This window comes from Balaenoptera ricei, chromosome 3 (assembly GCF_028023285.1).
Source record: "Balaenoptera ricei isolate mBalRic1 chromosome 3, mBalRic1.hap2, whole genome shotgun sequence".
Lineage (NCBI taxonomy): Eukaryota > Metazoa > Chordata > Mammalia > Artiodactyla > Balaenopteridae > Balaenoptera > Balaenoptera ricei.
Window position 1 is genome coordinate 61,591,236 of NC_082641.1, and position 20,634 is coordinate 61,611,869.

At 37.2% G+C, this 20,634-nt stretch overlaps 1 protein-coding gene across 1 annotated transcript in view; it reads right to left on the reverse strand.

Annotated features, from left to right (window-relative positions):
• The window catches only part of WDR41 (WD repeat domain 41), a 47,036-nt gene that overhangs the window by 5,434 nt on the left and 20,968 nt on the right, over positions 1–20,634 (reverse strand). Inside the window, exons 6-12 of the mRNA XM_059916612.1 lie at positions 17,938–18,049; positions 14,867–14,929; positions 11,032–11,142; positions 5,148–5,332; positions 2,087–2,208; positions 1,164–1,252; positions 75–208 (exon numbers count right to left, since the gene is read on the reverse strand). Of these exons, the coding sequence (XP_059772595.1) occupies positions 75–208; positions 1,164–1,252; positions 2,087–2,208; positions 5,148–5,332; positions 11,032–11,142; positions 14,867–14,929; positions 17,938–18,049 (816 nt within the window). The remainder of the gene's footprint in view (positions 1–74; positions 209–1,163; positions 1,253–2,086; positions 2,209–5,147; positions 5,333–11,031; positions 11,143–14,866; positions 14,930–17,937; positions 18,050–20,634) is intronic.

Here is a 20,634-nt window from a genome sequence, read left to right on the forward strand (position 1 = left end):
ATGAAAGAAGAGCAGTGAGATGCAAAAAGCAGGAATTCCCTGGACATTTATATGACTACTATTAAAAATAATACCTCCACAGATGATGAGTGTCCAATTAAATCTCCAATAAGCTCTAGTGAACATGAAGTGCCATTTTCTTGTTGTTTTTTAACAGGGTGGCTGGCTTGTTTATTTACTCTTCCAAATCCCCACATGTTAAAAAAACCTAGAAAAACACAGCCATTTCAGTCATTTTCAAAATTACTGTGCTCTTTTCTTATAATAATAATGTAAGATCAGAAAAACAAAACTTAAATGCAAAAGTGTTCCCCACTTATTTTAGTCAAGGGCTAAGTGAGTGGATGGTATCAGGTACTATGCTAGGGTTTTTTAAATATGTTACTTCGTTTCCTCTTAGCTACCCAGGTTTGTTGCTCATCTCTTTTTATTGTCCCTACTCATGCACTGGTGAAGGTGTGTTAACGTGAGGAAAAGGCAATGGGAATCAAAGAGGAGAGAAATGAAAGGCCTGAATGGCAATGAGGCGGGGGTGGGGGGGTGGGGGGTGGGGGTGGGAGGTCACAACTCAGATTTATCGATAAAGGGTAGACAAAAAGCAACATAGGGATGTCCCAGAGCAATGCCCTATGACTTCAAATAACCAGAAGAAATTCCAGGGGTACCAGCATCTGATTTCTTATGCAAAGGTTGCTAACTAACAGGGATTTTGTTTTTCAAATCAATGCCTGAAAATCAAAGAGTTCATGAGATTATGATATAAATACAAAAATGGTTATAAATAAATTGAGTTCAATGTTAATGATAATGCTTTAAGGCTGAAAGAGCTTTGACACCTGATGATACAAAGTCTGTCTGTATACCAGACATAATTACAGACAATATAAATGAGTAAATAGTTCATTAGGCCATCTGGTCAGTCAGATTACCAGGAATAACTGTTTTCCCTCAAAACAAAAAAATCCTAGTTGAACTGAAATAAACAGGTAGTTCTACAGTAAAGCAATATTTAAATGTGAATCCTAGATCCCAATTACCAAATGCTTCATGTAAACATCTGATGCTTATTTGGAGCACACTGTATATTATTTTGTGGTTACATACCTCTGTCTTGCATATGAGAAAAAAAAAGCAAGACTACCTTTTTGAGAAAAGATACTCACCTGTTGGTACAGGTTCAGCTGCAAGCTGCTGTTTTTCTCGTAACTCCCAAATGCGTACGCTGCCATCTTCTGAGCATGAGATTAACTGCCTGTCAGAAGAGAAAATCAGTGATAAAAAGAGCACCATGGAAGGCCAATGCTAAATTTGCAGTGAGAGAAATCAGTGGAGCCCTCAACTGCTTTTATTCAGCTCTTGGCAGGAGCCAATAAAAATCACAATTTATCAATATGGCTTTACAATGCAAAGTAAAAGCACTCCTCAAGAAAGGCACACATTATACTGTTACATTGGTTCAAATGTTATAAATATGTATCATTTCCATTTTTAAAAATGCATTCAGGAAACAGGTTACGAATTACAGTTTCACAATTTCCTGAGAAGTCTCATTCCTTCCTCTCACTGTATCTCTTCTCAGGGCACCTCTCACTCTAAAAGTATCCTGCATAGAAAATAATTCTATTTCCTTCATATAATTCATCCCTAGAAACTCAACAGCCAAATCTACCCTGAGGGGAAAGCCCTCGGTTGGTAGCCTTAGCCCACAAGGAGACTACCATTTAATTGTAGCCGTAATCAAACACCACCACCAAAAAGGTGGGTTTGTGGAAAATATAAAAAGAAAAATTAGTACACAGTCAGTGCCCAAAAGTCTTTTATCTTTTAAAATAAATACCAAATTTTAAATTATCTCTTCTTATAATGAAATTCAATGTAATTCATTTGAACCTTGCTTCTTGTAAATTTCGTAATATATTGCCACAAACTCTTCTGTTAAGACATCCATGGGGTATTCTCCATTTCCAAAAGAACATAACAGGTCAAGCCACGGAGCCAGGTGACTTTGCCCCTTGAAAAATTACACTGGTGGCCCTGGGAACTATGCATTTCTTTCAGCTGTTACAGAACTGACGGAAACTTGTACCTGTTTGGAAGTTTGGCAACGTGCAGGACATTGGAGTCATGTGCAGTTTTCTGGCAGGCAATCACACGCTTCATTTGAAGGTTATACACGTATAAACCCCTTCCAACTGCAACAAATACATTCTGGGGGGGGGGGGGGAAGAGGGGGAAGTTCAGAAATGGGCATAAAACTAGTACTTATCACTACCTGGTGTAATAGATTTCCAGCCCTGGTGTGAGATCAGAAAGCCATCGTTACCTTCCCTATTCCTAGCCTTCAGCCCAAATTATTGTACTGCCCTCTGAAATCCAAAAATATCAAAGCACAAAGGAAAGCTCAGCATTTAGAAGGTGGAAGGACACAACTGCTAATACAGAGAAAGCTTTGTATATTATGCCCCACAGCATCGCTTTCTTCCTCATTGAAACGTGACAGCTACAGAAAGGAGCTGTGGCTGACAGATTGGCCTGCAGTGGAGGTGGAGCTGCTGAGGTACAACCTAGGTTTTCATTCACATAATACTATATCCTTGGGAAAACTACTTAGCTTCTTTTGCCTGAAAAATGTGAGTAAAATTACTTGCACTCCACATCTTAAGCGTCACAAGACCTATAAAGGATACAAAAAAGCATATGCTATAGTGGCATATATACAGTGGCTTCACAAAAACATTTTTCCAAATGTAGTATTAGAAACACCTTTTACTAAAACAGCTTTAATCTTTTGAAAGTACTTTCACCAATATTTACCTTACTTCAACTTCACATCTCATTAATGTAGGAAAAGCTATTTTCCAGAATAACAAGTCAAAATAAAAAAAGATTAATATCACACAAAAATTAAGACGTGAGAGTTTGATATTAGAATCCAGGTCATGTTACTCCAGTCCCTTACTCTTGCCTCATACCATACCACCTAGCTTCCGAAATTATTTTGCAAGTCACTAGACTTCTGGTAGCTCTTGTCTTAGAATCATTCATTCTTACTCCGTAGGTATGCCAGTAGAAAGACCTTTCAAAAATCCTTTTTTTTTTTGCCTACCTGTTCTCGCCAAAGAATACTTCTCATGCAGCCTCAAAGGCTACAACACCAACTCAGACCTACAGTATCTCGACCAAAACATGCCCCCCAAGGCTTACCAGAGTCTAAATCTGGAATGATCCCCTTGACCCTCAGGATTGGTATTCTGCATGTAGCAATGCAAGCTGAAGATCAGTGCCATGAGCGTTAACGAGAACAGCTAGCCAACTTGCTAAAATCTAGCACCCTGGGTAACATTCAATGCAGAGAAACCTCAGAAACTAGTTATATGGACCAGGAAATCTGTGCAGAGTTTAAATGATTTATCCAAAGTCACAAAGAAAATTATCCACACAACTAGAGAATTAATAAGCTTTGGGGCAGCTTTTATTCAACAGAATCACTCTATTCAATCACTTTGTCATCAACAATGAATGGCCCCCCTGCAGAAAGAAAAAAACTCCTATAAAACAAAATTAGGGAAAACTGAGTGCTTTATTAATGCTTTATTAAGCATTTATAGCAGTTAATAACACCAATCGAAAATTTTAAGATTAAAGAGAATACAAAATGCAAAACTTTAAACACTTTTACAAAAGTGAGAAAAAGGTATCAAATTAAAAATATATACGGACTTCCCTGGTGGCACAGTGCTTAAGAATCTGCCTGCCAATACAGGGGACACAGGTTCGATCCCTGGTCTGGGAAGATCCCACATGCCGCGGAGCAACTAAGCCCGTGCGCCACAACTGCTGAGCCTGCACTCCGGAGCCCGTGAGCCACAACAATTGAGCCCGCGCACCTGGAGCCCGTGCTCGGCAACAAGAGAAGCCACTGCGATGAAAAGCCCGCGCACCACAACTGAAGAGTAGCCGCTGCTTGCCGCAACTAGAGAAAAGCCTGCGTGCAGCAAGAAGACCCAACACAGCCGAAAATAAATAATTAATTTTTTTAAAAAGAAAGATAATATATATATATACATATAAAATTTTTAGGGCTACAACTCTTAGAAATAGTTTCCATCTTTTCTGAGACTACTGTCTTTTAGAAATAGTTTCCATCTTTTCTGAGACTACTGTCTTTTATTATATGTATTTACTTTTTTTTTTCAAAATAAAATTGGGATATAAAGAAACTTAATCTTTAGGTATAATAGTGTTCTTTAACCTATTCTTACCCTACTGTTTTAGTTTTGTTTTGTTTTTAAGGTAAGAGAGGTGCAAAGAAAGCCAAAACAAAAACAAAAACAAAAAAACAGACCATGCTCTCCCCATCCAGAACACTATTACTGAATTTTTAAATAAAAATAACAAAACACATACAATTAGAAGATTTAAACAGTACAGGAAGGCACAAAATAAAGTGAGATAAAAGCCTCCTCTAACCCCTCTCCTCAAAGTTTATAACTCAACTCAAACATTTCTTGTGATTATATTTAGAAAAGGAACCCCCATTTTAAACATATTTTCTGAGCCCCGGAAGCTAAAAGAAGAGATGTTCAGATCAGAGCCAAGATTCAGAAATCCATTGGTACTAATCTCTTACTGCAAAAAAGGATGTAAAGTGCTTCAAGAGCATCACTGCCAAGGCCTAAAGGACTGAAATCATTAATTCTCACACAATCATCTTGCCCCATGATGCTAGAAGACTAAAAGAAAGGCATTCCTGAAATTTTTAATTTCCTTTACTGCTCCAGGAAATGCACCAGAATCTTCAAAAGGATTCTTTCTCAAAGTGTTTCTTAGAACAATTTTAAGCATTACCCTCAAATCCTGTGGGAATATTTAATCCAACTCAAAATTTCAATAGGGTTTTTAAATCTGTGGCCATTTAATCACTTCCTTGCCTCAAAGATAAGAGCTGAGATTAAAATTCTTTTTTAAAGCAAGTGATGCAATCTTTGAAAAATATCAAAACATTTTAGAGCACAACATGAACACAGGGAATGATAACTTTCTATATGATCAGGAGATTAAATTTTAAAAATTAGAAACTGGGTTTATTAAAAGAGACAAGATTATAGATATTTTTCTCAATTTTTTTTTTTTTTTTTTTTTTTTACCTCTTCATCCCATGTGAAATGATGAATAGAAACGTCATTTGGCTTTTGACAGAGTTTTATTTCTTGCTGAGTGTCCAGCTGTGGAGATGGGTCCCAGAAGTTGCGTTCACAGGCCTGCACAGTCCAGTCCAGGATATCCCAGATGATGAGCTCTCCAACATGGGAGCCAGTTACAAAACTCAAATCTAGGCAGAGTTCATATATGTCTCATTATTGACCATTTACCTAGGCTAAACATAAAAATGAATGAACTGCCTCGTAGTATTGCTCTATAAAATCACAATGTTTAGAACAGTGAGGTAACTAGACAAGCCAAACAGGAAGATTATCAGAAATAGACTCAAGCTTACTTAGAAATTTACTATGTGATAATGATTGCATTTCAATTCAGTGAAGAAAGAAATACCTCATGCTGGACTATTTGGTTAAGTATTTGGGGAATAAAAACAAAAGAACGTTACCTTGGATCATACACAGTGAAGAGAAGCTACACTTCTGTTTCTCCTTTACTCCCACACTCACCACATGCCTGACACCAGATGTGTGGGGTTTTCCCACACCAGGCAATTCTGTGACACCAGCTGAGTGTCCCTACAATTCAACTCAACTTTGACACTGTCTACCTAGAAATAGTGTCAGATCCCACAAGTTAAGGACTCAGTCCTGCAAGACTTCTCCCACTTCAGATACTAACTGCAAATCCAGGTTGTTACCTGTGTTTCTGACCAACTGGCTATAAATCAAAGAGTCCCACATCCCCTCATCAGGTTCAATTAATTTGCTAGAGTGGCTCACAGAACTCAGGAAAACAGTTTACTTACTTTATTAAACAAGGCTATGATACAGGATACAGATGAACATCCAGATGGAGGAGATGCACAGGGCAAGAAGGTATGTGCGAAGGATCGCAGAGCACGCAAGCCCTCTCTGAGCGTGCCGCTCTCCCAGCACCTCCACGTGTTTGGCAACTCAGAAGCTCTCTGAACCCCATACTGTTGGGATTTTTATGGAAACGTCATCACATAGGCATGATCGATGACTAACTCCACGTCCAGCCCCTCTCCCCTCTCTGGAGAATTGCCGCGGGGGCGGGTGGCCGGTGGCCAAAAATTCTAAGCTTCTAATAATGGCTTGGTCTTTCTGGTGACCAGCCCCCATCCAGGAGCCCATCAAGAAAGAGTAGCCTCATTAGAACAAAAGACACTCCCATCACCCAGGAAATTCCAAGGGATTTAGGAGCTCTGTCAGGAAATATTAGACCAAATATTAGAACAAAAGATGTTCCTTGTGCTCTTATCTCTTGGGCAATTACAAGAGTTTTAAGGAACTCTGTGCCAGGAACTGGGGGCAAAGACCAATATATTTTTTCTGTTATATATTTTCTGTTATTTCACATATACCAAAATAAGTTTCAAACAGATTAAAACATTAAAGGTATTTAAAGAACTGAGAAAAATAAAGGTGAATGTTTTATGAATATGGAGTACTAAAAGGCTTCTCAAGTAGACAGAGTGGAGGCTGGGGAAAGAGATATGAGTAAACACCTGCTTAGCACAAAATCATACTTTTTTTTTTTTTAAGATTTTTTTGCTGTGGACCATTTTTTAACTTTTTATTGAATCTGTTACAAAATTGCTTCTGTTTTATGTTTTGGTTTTTTGGCCTCAAGGAATGTGGGTGGGATCTTATCTCCCCGACCAGGGATCAAACCCACACCCCTTGCACTGGAAGGGGAAGTCTTAACCGCTGGACCGCCAGGAAAGTCCCCAAAAATCATACATTTAAATGACAAAACTCTGGGAAAACTCTGCAATTTAGATGTCGAAATAGGTTGATTATACTTGATACATAAGGACTTCTTAGAAATCACTAAGAACAAGATAAGCACTCCAGCAGAAAAATGGGCAAAGGACCCGAACTGGCAAAACAAGAAATACAAATGGCCAGTAAACATGTGAAAAGACGTTCAATTCCCTAATAATCAAAGACATCTAAAAGCAATGAGATACTATTTACTGATTTGCAAATCGGGAAAGATTATAAAACACGAGAACACCCAATGCCGGCAAAAGCATAAGGAATCAGCACACTCACGTACTATTCATGCCCTAGTATAAACTGGTGTAATCTTTGCAATCCTTGGTAATATACATCAAAACCTTAAAAAATTGTAAACCCATTGATCTAACAATTCCACTTCTAGGAATTTATCCTGAGGAAAGTACATAAAAGACATATGTGACAAGGCTGTTACACATAGTATTAAAATTCTAAAGATATCCTAAAACATCCAACTGGGGAATCGAATAAATAAATAACATCCACGAAATGAAATAGTTATGCTGTTATTGAAAACTAAGTTGCAAAATTATGTTATATTAATACAGAAATATATTCATGACATACTGTTACAAAAAGCACACCATATGTATACACATATACATACATATATACGCCCAGAAAAACACTTAGAAGGATATGAACCTGTACTTAATGCTGTATGGTAGGATGATTTTCCTTTTTACATTTTTATGTTTCTGTTTCCTCATATGTAGTATTTGCACAATAACAAGTTTTTAAAACCTTTAATAAAAATGAAATTAGTGGGCCAACTAAGACAGTTGACAAATTATACATTTAATAGAAAATGTACAACTGCTGAGACTAAAAACTATCTTAAAGAAATGTAATTTATTTTAATTCCTTTATATTTAGGAGGAACAGAACAATGCACTGTGAGTCTAGAAACTCTAGTTTTAATTTTGGCTTTGCCTGTTACTAGCCATGTGGTTGGTCTTCAGAAAGTCATTTAATCTTTTTCTATCTTGGATTTCTCAGGCATTAAATGAAGATGATTGTAAAAATCAAATTAAATAATGTGTAGCCATTTAAAAAAGACATCAAATGTTATCTTTGAGTCCCTGGTATTATTTTGAACCCCTGGTATTATTCCATATTAATGGTATTAAAACATCCAGTTACTTGTAATTTAGGAATACATGGATGAGTAATTATGATTTAATTATCCCATTTATCAAATAAACCAGCAGGACAGAAATCTCTAATAACTAGATGAACAATCTCGTAGAAATAAAGAATTACCAGCAATCATACAGGTAAATATTATTTTGTCTTGGTTCCAAGTCCAATTTCTATATAGTTTATTAACAGACTCTATAGAATTCTCTCTGTGAAGAATTAAGTTCATTTCTCACCTGTGGAGAGAAACAGGCTTCTAGTTCTAATAGTGGGAAAGTTAAGACAGTAGTAATCTTTCCATGACCTTCTTTTCCATCCCTTTCCCTCCTCTTTCCAATCTCACTCAAACTACAAAAGAACCAGAGATGTTAACAAGTGAAGATCCTTCTCGATTCCAATTCTGCATACGTCATTATAACAGAGTTAACCTACTGAGACCACACAGCTGCCTGCTCTGATCTCCTCCAAGTGTCTGTAATTCATCTATGTAATAGCAAAGTACTTGAGCCCAGTTAGAATTTTTCACTAAAAATAAAATGCTGGCACTGACCTGAGTCAGTATAGTTTATTGCTATGTAAATTATCCCAAACTAGTCATTCAAAATGTTTCACACCAAACAACCTCGATGTATATTATATATATGGATGGATTTTCATCCTATGCAATTATCAAAAGTCACTTAGTATGAAAATCTCACCTGATACCTGTCTACCCATCCCTCAGAAGTACTAATACTTTGTGACTACCATACCATGCTGTCAGTACAAAACAAGAAAAGGAATAAAATAAAGAAGCAGCACCCAGAGTCTTTTGCCAGAAGAGATAAGCAAGGTTATCTTGTATGTCTGTCTTAGAAGATCTCTGCACAGGCATTCAGACCTCACTGGCAAACCTGGTATTCATTATCCACATTTGTAGGAGTTCTCTGTTGTACCATTCTAAGGTTGCCCTAGGGCCACCTCAATGAAAATGCACTTTTCCTGTGAGTTATAAACCCAGTAACTGGCCACATCTTTAATTGGTAATTGGTGGGGATAAAGAAGCAGGGCTGAAAGTGGAACTGGGAATTGTACAACATAATCATTTCAGGATTGCCAAAATCTGTAGCATGGCAGATGTGTCTATATACAAGGTAAGACTGTCACAAATTTTACCAGACTACTTGTCCATATATGATTCTTAAATATGCTTTTGGCTTACTTATATTCTGTAGTATAATTTTATAGTCATGGAATTTATAAAGTAAAAAGCACTAGGGGTTTTCTGTAATTTTTATGAACAATTTTTTTTTTTTGCTTTAGCTTTCCATTTTCCTTCCCTTAAAAAGTTGGCAAAGAAATACCTGAAGAAAGCTTTCTTGGTTAAACTGTTATAAGCTTCTCTGTACATCACACAGCCAAAGAAGTGCCATGAGGTTAAGGCTACCTCAGGAACATCCCATCACCTTCATTAAGGAAACATTCCAGGTCTTGGTACCAATGCTTCACTGCTAAAATGGGACAACTAGGCATGACCACTGTAATGGCCAAAACACTGCTGTGCCTTTCTCAACAGCTTTAGGGCCTTGGAGCTTCTCTGGCTCAGTGTCAGAGGGACTTCCAAATAAGAACCTGCCTTTTGTGCTGCCATCATGGCTAGAAGAAAAGGAGCCCGCAGAGAAAAATAAAGTGGTGCTCCTAATATTATTATTTCTATCATATAGACAATCTAGTCATCAGAAAGACTTGCAGCTGGGTTGAACAAGCAAATGGCTATTGGAGAGGAAAATTTTGGAGCTGGAAGGGACATTCTCACTGATGTATCTGAAAATGTGACTGAACAGCATAAAAATGGAGACTACACTTAGTGCTGTCTGTGCCCCTTTCCCTCTGCCTCATGTTTCTACAAAGTATTGCTCAAATACAGCCAACCCAGATCTCAGGTCAGGAGGTGCTGTCCAGTCCCCTTACAACATCATATTGGCATCCTTACAGAACCCTCTTATAGTGTCCTCCAGACTATCAAACTGAAGCCACCCAGGAGTCTTCCCATCTGACCTCAGAACACAGATCACCCAGGAAAGCTCTGATGATATAAGGTGTCACTTTATGTGAAAATGAAGTAGCTAAATCCCAGGACTTGTGGTTTGTGATCCTATCCTGTCATCTGATGTCAGGTTCAGCTCACAGGAGATAACTCATTAAAATCATTATAAAGCCAAATAGAAAGTCTGGCAGGACTTCCCTGGCAGTCCAGCAGTTAGGACTGTGTGCTTCCACTGCAGGGGGGGTGGTTCAATCCCTGGTCGGGGAACTAAGATCCCACGTGCCATGCGGCCAAAAAGTAAAAAAAAAAAAAAAAAAAAAAAAGAAAGAAAGTCTGGCAAACCAACACACACAACCATGAGGAAGGGCAGATATGACCCATTTTCTGCAGACCTTTAGTTTGGTGTTATTCTCTGACTCTTCAATCATAATTACAACTGGCTTGAATCCAGCTCATTCTACTGTAAGTAGAGTGCTATATAATTTGTACTGTGTGATCTTCAAAAGAGAAACTAGCCAGGACCATTTGCCAAAAAAGCCAAAATGCTACCAAGCATTAGTACTGATAGCCTACAACAATCATCCCACAGCTACCAAGCAGCACCTGAGGTAAGTATGCTCTCTCCTCCGTCATCCCTTTTCTCTGCCCAACTCTATTCCTCCCCTTGTGCCTAAATCTAAGACCTAACAATCTATGAAACTTGATAAATTCCACTGGTTTAAACCTCAGAAAATAAAAGACTGCCAATCCCTACTAATTAATAGCATTATTTTCATCATGGTAATTCTAGAATCCTAGAACAAGACTAAAGTTCAAAACAGGTTAAAAAGTTAAAAAATTTTTACATAATATCAACATTTACACAATGAGCTTACTTACCATTGACATTAACCAGTGAGAGAATATTATCCTGGTGATCAAGAAGGCGCTTAACTTGAAGAATATCCCATCCTAGTGATCCCTCTGTGGGTGCTACCAGCCTGAAAATTACTAAATGAAAAGACAGATATAATTTTATTAAAATGGTCAAAGATTAAAGTTATATTTCTGCTCAAAAAGCTAGCATTTCATTGAGAAATATCTAAAATACTGAAAAACCCATCTCCAAAGACAGCCTTGTTCATACTACTTTAAAATATTTCTTTCAAATGCTTGAGATGTTTGAAATGATCTACTAAAATCCCAAGTGAGTGTGTCCTCAGAGCTCTGTCCCTTTATTAAAACTCTTCTAAACCCACTACCAACCATGAATGAAGCCTCTGAACAAAAAACTACAAAGTACAAAAGATAATGTGAAACTGCTCAGTGAGTCCATAAATATAGTCTCTATAGACAAGTATTCACAAGGGTCACATATGTAATAACTTCGAGGAAATAAAACAAATATGAATTAGATCAGAAGATAAAAGAGAAGCAATAGTCAATTCTAAAAAAGGATTAATAGAAAAATCCTGGACTTCTGAACCAGGATGAGTACTCAGAGCTGATAGCCTTGCTTAGCTATTGATAATAAAAGCCTCAAAGTCACTGTAGCTAGTGCACACAGAAATTCTATTTCCTGTTGAGAGGAACCCTCACATTAGAAAAAGAGAAATTGCTATGGAACATTTAAAACCAAGTACAGGGCTTCCCCGGTGGCGCAGTGGTTGAGAATCTGCCTGCCAATGCAGGGGACACGAGTTCGAGCCCTGGTCTGGGAAGATCCCACATGCCGCAGAGCAACTAGGCCCGTAAGCCACAATTACTGAGCCTGCGCGTCTGGAGCCTGCGCTCCGCAACAAGAGAGGCCGTGACAGTGAGAGGCCCACGCACCGCGACGAAGAGTGGCCCCCGCTTGCCGCAACTAGAGAAAGCCCTCACACAGAAACGAAGACCCAGCACAGCCATAAATTTAAAAAAAAAAAAAAGACAAAAATGTAGTTCCCAGAGGCTCTCATTAAAAAAAAAAAAAAAAAAATTTAAAAAAAAAAAACCAAGTACATGGGCACAAGCTTAGTCTTAAGAAAAGATAGTACATTTAAAGGAATAAAACTTATTTTTATAAGGAGAAATGGCACGACATATTTATTTTATAAGACTAAGTAAAATGCAGAACCTCGTTTTTAAGAATATTTGTATTTTTTATAAATTATTTTCTGAATAAAACCAACTTTCATTTCTTCCTTTTTTTTAGCTAATATTCTAACTTCCGTTGAGGCATTAGTGTTGCTTTTATTACTATTTCAATGAATTCACTAATTCATTCAATAAAAATCTCTTATTTTAGAAATTAGCCAGATGGAAGAGGACAATAAGTAGGAGGACAAGTCCAATAAAGGGTGACAACAGAAATGAAGGCATAGAGGTTGGGGAATCCCAGGCAATTCAGTGTTAACAAGCAAGTGATACAGGACTCAAAGGAAGCAGGAGGGAGATAATGGAGGGCATGATTTGATATGTTGAAAAATCTGGACTTGTAGGCTACTGGTGTCCTTACATTGGTCCCTAGGGCAAAGATTTCTTTCATCTGCAGCAAAAATGAGAAAAAATAAGGACTACATAAGTTTTTTTTATAAAACTAAATGTATTCAATTTAAAGTCCTATTCTTTTTTTCTGAGATCATGTTCTTCATATTTTGTTGTTTAAAACTTATTTTTAAAAAATCAGGGTGGTAAATGGTAGTTTGTTTGGTTTCTTGGTTTCTGGTTTGAGATTTCTAATGTTTTCACTAAACAAAATAAAAACTGGCAACTCTATGTTGATCTCCACAAGTTTGACCTTTTCTACTAATCAGAAATTTGAGAGTCCAGAAACAACTGATGTAGGCAATCGGAAGCCACTGAAGCTTTGAAGCTTGCATTATTTTTTTAAATTAATTTTTATTGGAGTATAGTTGTTTTAAAATGTTGTTTTAGTTTCTGCTACACAGCAAAGTGAAACAACTATACGTATACATATATCCCCTCTTTTTTGGATTTCCTTCCCATTTAGGTCACCACAGAGCACTGAGCAGAGTTCCCTGTGCTACACAGTAGGTTCTCATTAGTTATCTACTTTATACATAGCATCAATAGTGTATATATTTCAATCCCAATCTCCCAATTCATCCCCCACCCGCTGCCCCGTATCCATACATCCATTCTCTACCTCTGTGTCTCTATTCCTGCTTTGCAAATAAGTGCATCTGTATCGTTTTGAAGCCTGCATTTTAGATAGATCCCTCTAGCATCTACTGGAAAATGTATCTGGGAAGCACTAAACTAGAGGAGAAGGCATTTGAGAAGCAGTAAGGTAGAGGAAGGAAGACAAGTTAGGGGACTATCACAACAGAGCAGGCAAAAGAGGAGATGAGTACCTGAATAGAGCAACAGTACTGAGATGGAAAGAAGTGGGTCAAAATATTTACAGCAGCCATCCTCAAAGTATGGTCCCAGACCAGCAACCTCAGCACTACCAGAGAACCTGTTAGAACACAGAAGCTCAGGCCCCACTCCAGAATTAGTGAATTAGAAACTGAGAGTAAGGCCCAATAATCTGTGTTTTTAACAAGTCCTTCAAGTCATTCTCAGACACACTAAAATGTAAGAACCATTGAGTTAGAGTAAAACCAGCAAAACACAAGTGATTGACACAAGAGGAAAAAGGCAGGGAAAAGCTAGACGTCTTTCCAGGTCAATAAAGAACATGGGAAAACAATTTCTGCAAGGAAGGAAAAAGAAAAAAAACTAAACACAAAATTATATCTTTAGAAACTACTTTATGAAAAGAAAGAATAAGCACAGGGTCTAGAAAATTACTTCTCAGACATGATTACACACAGAAAGTTCAGCTGAAGAAAGAGAAACGTGACTGCAAAGCAGTGGAGCCTGCAGACAGCAGTTTATAAATGGTGAACAATTAGCTCATGGCTCACTGGCATCTGCAAACATGCCAACTGATGGTCATAGCGAATCTCAAGGCTGGTCTCTAGAAGCAGCAGCACAAGTAATAGCAAATGCCCTCTGGGCTACATTACAAAAACTCTTCAAGAAAAAAGCAGCTTTTAAGAAGTGTGCTTACTCTATCACTTCTCACCACCCAAATTTCATCCATAAGGTAATGAACATAAAAGTTTTTTTTTTTACTGCAGGCTCCTGGCAGTAAATGAGTTAGCCAACAGTCAACAGCTAAGAAAGTGTCCTTCAAACTGCATGTTTATAATCAGTTAATACATTTACAAAATTCCTGTTGCTATCCCTCCTTCTGCTATCCCACTACTCTGAGGGAAATGGCGTAAACTCCCCCCCAAGAAAATGGGCCCCATTCTGGCTTCCTGAGGCAAAACCTCCACAGTTCCTATCTTAGTGAACTCCCAAAATAATCCTCCTCCAACACTCCCAACTCAAGCTTTTAGTTTCCAGAATGTTGGTAGTTGTTTTATGTGGCTAAAGTTTTTGCTAAGTAAGTGTATGAGTGTGGATCAGTAACAGAGAGGACTGTGGAATGTAAATGGCCTTCTCTAGCATCAGAGGAGTGGGGTTACCTTGGCACTTGGCTATGCTAGACCAAGTGTGGTACAAAAACTGACCTAACATCTTGAAAATGTCTTGGGCTCCACATCACTTCGACAATCCCAGGAGGCCAAGACTGGGGCGGGAAAGATGTCCCTTGAATTATTCTTTCTGAAATGTGTATACAAGGCTAGTTTAACATTTTTAAAAAGAAGAAATAAAAGAAAAACAGAGTCATACTCACTCAGTTCTTTGCCAACTGCTGCCACAACACAGTTCTTAGGTATTTCAATCAAAGCACTGATCCCTTCACAAAAACATATAAAACGAAGGTTAAATTATTTTCTTCATGGATTACATCAAAAACAAAAACATTCTCAGATTTATGTTGGTCATTCCTATAAAGGGGATGGTAACTATAAAGCACACACGATTTGCTACATCACACTTCCGTGCTTGCTTACATACGGAAAATGATTTTGTGAAAAGTAGGTGAGACCTCTGGAAGACATTATTGATTTATTAAGGGTAGGAAATGCTCTTTGAATATTTTTACTATTGTGGTGAACTTATTTACCAGGGACCCCTTAAGATAATCATCATCACCATTTACAAGATGGCTAGCTCAAATGAGATATAAAATTGGCATGTTGCTCAAAGTAAATTTAAGAAGCCTGGGTGGGCTCCCTGGCAATAAATGAGTGAGCCAACAGTCAACAGCTAGGAAAGTGGCCTTCAAATAATATGTTTATAGTCAATCAACACATTTACAGAACTCCTTGAATTACCAGAATAATCAGATTCAACATTCCATCACATTTCATTTATTAAGCATACAGTTCTAAGTATCTTTTTATAGCTGAATCATGAAATGATTTTAGGGTAACCATAACTTCTATAAGATATGTTACAATTATTACTTCTGTCAGCAAAAATTAAAGAATTCATGTATTAGATTTAGAACCACCACATGTGTTGGCAAAAAACCCTGTTTATTAAAGTTAACTTCTCCATTATAAAATATATATAATTTTATATATACGTAATTTATAACATATACACAAATTTGGAAAGTATTCTACTCATTTACTTTACCTTCCCACTTGGGGAGTATTTCTGGCCAAAATCTTTTCTCCACATACTGTTTTAACAGTATGTTTCTATTTTCCCATATTCAAGACGGGGAGATGATGGTGGTGGAGGAGAAAGGGGAGGAGGAGTGGTACGAGAAGTAGAAGAGATAGGAGAGCAGGGGAAGGGGTAGCAGGGGAGAGTTCCAGATGCAGAAAACAGCTTGTTTAAAAAAATGTTTATTAAATTATTTATGAAATAAAAATACTGGAAACTCATTAATCCAGAAGTAGCAACTTAATACACAGAATCACAGAACATATTGCTGGCAAGGGCATGGATGTCCTGTTTTCTAGTCCAAGGCTCCTTCCATTGCATCAGACTGACTTAAGATTATCTTTGCTTATTTCCAGATATGTAGTAACTGTTCTAAAAGCCCTGTCAGTCCATAAATCAAGCAAGGCTTATTGAAAGGAGCTTCGTAAGATAAGGGTCTAAGAGTACTGCTAAATCCAAATCATGAAAAGCTCACCAATGGCAACCTAAGGCCTTTTCAAAGCTTTCTAACTGATTTCCTCAAAGATTTCTGCTATCTCTTGAAACACTGATAAACAGGGCAATACTGTGACTACTTAATGTACAGTACTCAAAGATAACTCGTAACAGGAAGGGGGATTGCAGTGATAGGTGGTTATTTCCATTAACATACAAAAGGTGTTTTTAGCCCTGATTTCAATATTTCACAACATAATTACTAATAATTCATGAAATAAAAATTCACAGATATCCACAGGCTAGTATAAGAAATAGGAAGGAAAATGTATATGTAAATAAAGAGATATAACTCATGATAGTAAACATGAAAACACACTCTAGATTCAAACAAGATTACTAGTGATTGAACATTGAATTGAGAAGTTAAACTGTAAATCCTAGTAAGGTATGGATTTAGTTTTGCTAAGACATCATATTATTTTTCTGGTATTTTATAATACCCATGTGGAGATAAACTAGTTCCAGTAATGAAGTGTAAATGCAACTCACAGGGCTCCTAATACCCTTAAGACGACAACAACATGCTTTAATAACACAGGCATACCTTGGAGATATTTCAGGTTCGGTTCCTGACCACCAAAATCAAGCAATTGTCACAATAAAGCAAGTCACACAAATTTTTTGGTTTCCCAGTGCATATAAAAGTTATGTTTACACTATACTGTCATCTATTAAATGTGCAATAGTATTATGTCTAGAAGACAACGTACATATTAGTACCTTAATTTAAAAATACTTCATTGCTAAAAAAATACTAACCACCGTCTGAGCCTTCAGCCAATCATAATCTTTTTGCTGGTGGAGGGTTTGAAATATTGCAAGAATTACCAAAATGTGACAGAAACACAAAGTGAAAAATGCTGTTGGAAAAATGGTGCCAATAGACTTGCATGACTCAGAGCTGTCACAAACATTCAATTTGTAAAAAATGCAGTATCTACAAAGCCCAATAAAGCAAAGTGCAATAAAACAGGGTATGCCTGTATTCTTTCTAGGATGTCCATGGGTTCATTTCACTACTTTTAGAAACGAAAATAGTTAATAGTGTATCACATGACTTCAAGGTTACTGTCATTTAAATTTACTCATTTATACTTAAATATTTTTACTCTGAATAAATTTTTATTTTTATTTTTTAAGTTCCTTGATATCAATATAAGTCAAAACTGATTTTTTTTCTATTAAAACCAAAAGTATATGTCAACAGAATTCTGAGAAAATAGAATTTTGTTAGTAAGTTTGCACATGAGTGAAATTTCTCTAGTAAAACCAACTGTAAAATGAGGTCATCCTTAGGAATCTATTCCAAGTCTGATGACCCTACAAATAAAGAAGAAAATGCTATTGTAAAGTCATAAAGATCTGCTTCCAGGGGTCAACATGCTCATCAAACTCAGTTTAAGACATGGCCCAGAAGCATATATGAAAAGGTTTTTCTTGATCACTTTTGAGAAATTCTGTTAGAAAGGAAGGGGAAGCCAAAGGAAGGGGGATCTTTTCCTTCCAACTTGAGATGGAAATATATTTTACACAACTCTTAACCTGAATTGGAGAAATACGGCTACATCTTATATTCAGAATTAAAAAGAAAATCTATATTTCCTTTGTATTCATGCAAAGTCTCTTTGAAGATTCACTGTGTCTTTTTAGAGTCTATCATGGTTCACAATTACCTTGATTTGTTTTTACCTGTATCAGAAAGGTGACTAGTCTTACACAGGAGATCTAATTTTCGGTTCCACACACAGAGGTCATTCCCACCAGAAAGCCAAACATCTAGTCTCTGAAGAAGAGCTAAACACTGCAAAATTCATGTGAAATAGTTATCAGTTTAGAAATTCAAGTATTCATCAGTGGTTTTAAAATATGTCAAGTTGATACTCTTTCCCTTCAAGAGGTGGAGCTTGATTCTCTTCCCCTTGAATGTGGGCTCTGCTAAGTCACTAGCTTCCAATGAACAGAATGTGGCAGAAGGAATGGTGTGTGACTTAAAGGACTAAGTCATAAAAGACATGGTGGTTACCTCCTTGCTCTCTCACATCACTCACTCTACAGTGAAAACACACAAGCAGCCGCATGGAGAAAGATCCATCTTTTTTTTTTTTTTAATTGTGGCTGGCATCTTTTATTTACCCTCAAGGAAGCGAGGCAAGGAAGTGAGGCCTCTGGACAACAACCAACACTAACTCACCAAGCATCTGACCCCCTAACACCTCCAACCCCAGTCACCTGAAGGTGACAGCAACCTCAGGAGAGACACTGAGACAGAACCATCCAGCTAAACTGTTCTCTATTCCTGACCACCACCACTGAGATATTGTTTTAAACAACTAAGTTTTGAGGTAATTTGTTACTCAGTAATAGACAACTAATACACAAGCTTAACGTAAACTGCTTTTTTTTTTTTTTTTTAAAGCTGAGTTTTGTTTTGTTTTGTTTTTTTATAGCTACTTTATTTATTTATTTATTTATTTATTTTTGGCTGTGTTGGGTCTTCGGTTCGTGCGAGGGCTTTCTCCAGTTGCGGCAAGCGGGGGCCACTCTTCATCGCAGTGCGGGGACCGCTCTTCATCGCGGTGCGCGGGCCTTTCACCATCGCGGCCCCTCCCGTTGCGGGGCACAGGCTCCAGACGCGCAGGCTCAGTAGTTGTGGCTCACGGGCCCAGCCACTCCGTGGCATGTGGGATCTTCCCAGACCAGGGCTCGAACCCGTGTCCCCTGCATTAGCAGGCAGATTCTCAACCACTGCGCCACCAGGGAAGCCCCGTAAACTGCTTTTTAAATAAAACTGAAAATATGACCTTAGTTTTTATGTATCTTTCAAATTAATACCTCCTAATTCTTGACTCAGGAAATTGTTTCAAGGTTGGTAGAAGTCCTTTACCTTTAATAGTACTTTAAAGTCCACAACTTTAATAGTTCTCTCCCCACCCATTAACTCTGAGCGAACACAAGGGCAAGAGAGAATATGTAAAAAAAAAAAAAGGAAAAGGTTCTAGTAGTCTTCTCTGGGCTGAGGATGGGGTTGCTTTTTAAACTGCTGGAATAAAAAGGGTTGAAAATAATCAGTGCAGTTTGTACTTCAAGAGGTCCTACTGTGTCTAATCTCTGATTTTTTAATCTCAGTACTATATTCCTTTTTATTGCCAAATAATATTCCACTGTATGGTTATACACATTTTATCCATTCATCAGTTCATTGACATTTAAGTTGTTTCCACCATTAGGCTAGTATGAGTAATGTTGTTATGAACATTCAAGTACATGTTTTTGTGTGGACATTTTTATTTCTCTTGCGAATACCTAGGAGTGAGATTGCTGGGTCAAATGATAACTCTATTTAACATTTTGATGAACTATCAAACTATTTACCAAGGTGGCTGTACCATTTTACAGTCCCTCCAACAATGTAAGAGGGTTCTAATTTCTCCACATCTTTACCAATATTTGTTATTATCTGTCTTTTAGATATTAGCCATCTAGTGCATGTGAAATAGTGTCACATTATGTTTTGAACTGCATTTCTCTAATGACTAATATGTTGAGCTTCTTTTCATGTGCTTATTGGCCACTTGCTCACCTTCTTCAGAGAAATGTCTTTCAAGTTCTTTGTTTTTAATTGGGTTGTCTTTTTTATTATTAATTTGTAAGAGCTCTTTTTATATAATCAAGATACAAGTTCCTTATCAGATATATGATTTGCAAGTATTTTCTCCCATCCTATTGGTTGTCTTTTCACTTTCTTCATGGTATCCTTTGAGGTATAAAAGCTTTTCATTTTGATGAAGTCCAATTTATCATTTTTTTTTCTTTTGTTGCTATACTTTTGCTATCACATCTAGGACACAAAGGTGATACTTTGTACCGCCCGAGGACACAAAGATTTACTCATATTCCTTCTAAGAGTTTTATAGTTTCAGCTCTTATATCTTGGTCTTTGATCCATTTTGAACTAATTTTTGGATATGGCATGAGGTAGGGATCCAATTTCATTATTTTGTATGTAGATACCTAGATCCAGTATTATTTGTTGAAGAGACTATTCTTTCTCTTATTGGAGGGACTTGACACCCTTGTCAAAAATCTATTAACCACATATGTGAGATTTTATTTCTGGACTCTCAGTTCTATTCCACTGATCTGTATGTCTATCTTTATGCCAGTACCACACTGTCTTGATTACTATAGCTTTGTAGTAAACTTTGAAATTTGTAAGTTTCCATCTTGAAACTTTGTTCTTTCTTTACACAACTGTTTTAGCTATTCTGGGGTCCCCTTTACTTCTACGTGAATTTTAGGATCAGCCTGTCAATTTCTGAGGGAAAAAAGCCTGCTGAGATTCTGTCCAGTGTTGATCATTTGGGTAACATTGCAATCTTAACAATA